The sequence below is a fragment of the Platalea leucorodia genome, assembly GCF_965183815.1.
Source record: "Platalea leucorodia genome assembly, chromosome: 5".
NCBI classification, from domain to species: domain Eukaryota; kingdom Metazoa; phylum Chordata; class Aves; order Pelecaniformes; family Threskiornithidae; genus Platalea; species Platalea leucorodia.
Window position 1 is genome coordinate 37,292,368 of NC_138827.1, and position 3,309 is coordinate 37,295,676.

The 3,309-nt window shown below is 56.2% G+C and overlaps 1 protein-coding gene across 1 annotated transcript; it reads left to right on the plus strand.

Moving 5' to 3' along the window:
- The first annotated feature begins 432 nt into the window (after nucleotides 1–432).
- On the plus strand, nucleotides 433–2,943 carry CCN1 (cellular communication network factor 1). The gene is made up of 5 exons (XM_082312255.1): nucleotides 433–549; nucleotides 660–876; nucleotides 1,210–1,557; nucleotides 1,694–1,896; nucleotides 2,006–2,943. The coding sequence occupies exons 1-5, from the start codon at nucleotides 490–492 to the stop codon at nucleotides 2,303–2,305; spliced, it is 1,128 nt and encodes a 375-aa protein (XP_082168381.1). The 5' UTR covers nucleotides 433–489; the 3' UTR covers nucleotides 2,306–2,943.
- Nucleotides 2,944–3,309: the final 366 nt, after the last annotated feature.

A 3,309-nucleotide genomic window follows, 5' to 3' on the forward strand; every position in this document is an offset into this window, starting at 1 on the left:
CGCCGCTCTCCGCCGCTGCCGGCGGCGGGGCCGGTCTCCCGCGGGGCACCCACCGGCGCCGCCTCCCAGGCGGCAAGCGCCTCGGTGCGGCACCCTCGCGCTCGGGCGCACCGGCACGGATAACGGCGGGGGGAGGCGGCCCGGCGGGGGCGGGCGGGGGGACGCCCCGGCGGGGGGGCCGGACAGACGGCCGGACAGACGGACGCACAGGGGACCCCCGGTGGCGCGGGGCCGCCGCCCGGGCCGCGCTGCCGGGGGAGGGGAGGGGGCGGGGCGGCCGCGCCGCGCGCCAGCCGCATTCCTGGGATGCCGCGAGCGCTGGACGCGGCCGCGGCCCGGAACGCGCGACGTCAGCGCCGCGGCGCACGCGGCGGCCCCGCGCCCTATATAAGGGCGGTCGCGCCCCGCCGCTGCCTCAGACCGCGCCGGCCCCGCTCCGCGCTCGCCGCCTGCCGCCGTCCCTCGCTCCCCGCACCGCCGGCGCTAGACATGGGCTCCGCGGGCACCCGCCCCGCTCTGGCGGCCGCTCTCCTCTGCCTGGCCCGCCTGGTAAGTGCCGCGGCTCTGCCCGGGGGGGCGGGGGGGCAGCGGCGCGTCCCTCCGCTCCGCTCCGCTCCCCTGCCGGCACTCACCGGCCCCCGCTCTGCTCCGCTCCGCAGGCTCTGGGCTCGCCCTGCCCCGCCGTCTGCCAGTGCCCGGCGGCCGTGCCGCAGTGCGCCCCGGGCGTGGGGCTGGTGCCGGACGGCTGCGGCTGCTGCAAGGTCTGCGCCAAGCAGCTGAACGAGGACTGCAGCCGGGCGCAGCCCTGCGACCACACCAAGGGGCTGGAGTGCAACTTCGGCGCCAGCCCCGCCGCGCTGAAGGGCATCTGCAGAGGTAAGCGGCTCCCCCCGGGAGAAAAACCCCCGTCCCCGTAGTGCCGAAGTTTAGTAATTTCGAGTCCATGTATGGTTATGCTTTGTTGTTGGTAGCTTGGCAGAAAGGCACATGACTTCAGCAGTCTGGAATGCGATTCAGTATGTCTGGGCTGCGCTAAACGCACATAAGGAAAAGTGATTCCTGACTAACTTATTGTTCTGGCCCCGCGTCTCCGGGGGGTTGTAGGGAGCTCCGCCGTAAATTGAATTTAACAGACCAGCACATAGCTGCGCTGAAACGAGCGATTCCCACCGCTGACCCCCTCCTTTCCCTCTCTCTTGATCTCTGCAGCACAGTCCGAGGGGAGACCGTGTGAATATAACTCCAAAATCTACCAGAACGGCGAAAGCTTCCAGCCGAACTGTAAACACCAGTGTACGTGCATAGACGGGGCTGTGGGCTGCATCCCACTCTGCCCGCAAGAGCTCTCTCTTCCCAACCTGGGCTGTCCCAGCCCCAGGCTGGTCAAAGTCCCCGGGCAGTGCTGCGAAGAGTGGGTCTGCGACGAAGGCAAGGATGCGCTGGATGAGCTGGAAGGCTTCTTCAGCAAAGAGTTTGGCCTGGATGATTCCGAAGGCGAACTAACCAGGAACAATGAGCTGATTGCCATTGTGAAAGGAGGCCTGAAAATGCTACCTGGTGAGTACCGACTAATCTGTGTGACAGTTCAGGGGAGGAGGCGGGAGGATGGCCGTGCCACTCCTCAGACCCCGATGGGAAGAAAGAAACCCAGGGAGAGGATGTATTTTGGCTAAGCCCTCCTTTTCTCTTCCAGTTTTTGGATCCGAGCCACAAAGCCGAGCTTTTGAGAATCCCAAATGCATCGTGCAAACAACCTCCTGGTCCCAGTGCTCAAAGACGTGTGGAACTGGCATCTCCACAAGGGTTACCAACGACAATCCCGACTGCAAGCTCATCAAAGAGACCAGGATATGTGAAGTGAGGCCGTGTGGCGAGCCTAGCTATGCCTCCCTAAAGGTAAATACAGACTCTCCTGGTGCTCCTCTTCTTTCCATACTGCTTCGGGTAGAGGGTAAAGGCTGGAGAAGAGTCTCCTGCTAATGATGGTATTGCCTCTCCTTTACAGAAGGGAAAAAAATGCACCAAGACTAAGAAGTCCCCATCCCCAGTGAGGTTTACTTATGCCGGATGTTCCAGCGTGAAGAAGTACCGCCCCAAGTACTGTGGCTCCTGCGTGGATGGCAGGTGCTGTACGCCTCAGCAGACCAGGACTGTCAAGATCAGGTTCCGCTGCGATGATGGAGAAACCTTCACCAAGAGCGTCATGATGATCCAGTCCTGCCGATGCAACTACAACTGTCCGCACGCGAACGAAGCTTATCCCTACTACAGACTAGTCAATGACATTCACAAATTTAGGGACTAAGTTGTGTTGGGGGTGGGATGCTAAACAGAATTTTGAAGTGACCAGCCATGGAGAAAGGACCTTTGATGGAAATGGTGCCCTGCCCATTTGAGGGCAACATTGAGATGTTACGAGAGTGCACTGTGCAACTGGACACTTAACGCAACAGAGATTTAAGCATACTTAAAGCTTCATAGTACTGGAGCACCTTTACTGCTTCTTTTTGGAGCACCTTATCTAATTCTATACTGTTTTCTGTTTGTACGTGATCAGCTAAATGTTGTGTTCCGGTTATGTTCTTCTATCCTGTTCAATTTAACACTACGCTTCTCCCACCCTTTCCCAACCAAGTTGGAAGTTACATTCCTTCCTGAGGTGGGCACTTGTGGGGTGTTCACAGTGGCAGCTATTATGTACCAACTGTAGGTTAATGGCAAACAGAAATCAGTTGTTTTAAAGCTGAGTATTTTATTTATCAAACTGTAGCTTTTTTGGTTTTCTTTGAGTTTTTTTGGTTGTTTTTTTTTTTTTTTTTTTTTTTTACCCTTTCCAGCCCCTGTAATACTGGAATAAGTTGTAAATGATTTTAATTTTATATTCAATGAATTAAAAGAATTTATTTATGGAATTAATCATTTAATAAAGAAATATTTACCTAACTACTCTTAGTAGAGCATTCTGGTAGGCAGCAGGCTTAAATACAGCAAACGCAAGAGCTTCCTGTGAGAAGTCTGAAAAGCTTAGGTTCTCCGAAAGTTAAAACAAGCTCTACTGCAGCTGTGGCACTGAACTAGAAAGCCGAGTCTCAGCCTTTGGGTAAATGGTGTTTTGAAGTGGTGCACGCAGTCTGCAACCCCGTGCTCTAGAAAGTACATAGAGAGAAAGCTGCTTGGCGTTGAAAGCAAATGTTTGATAGGGAGACTGAAATGTTAATTAGACTGTCAGAGCATTCAAACCGTCCTGGAATTTGCAACATAAGGTACTTCATTAGGATGCAGTGCATGCATGGCAATGTTGAACGTCGG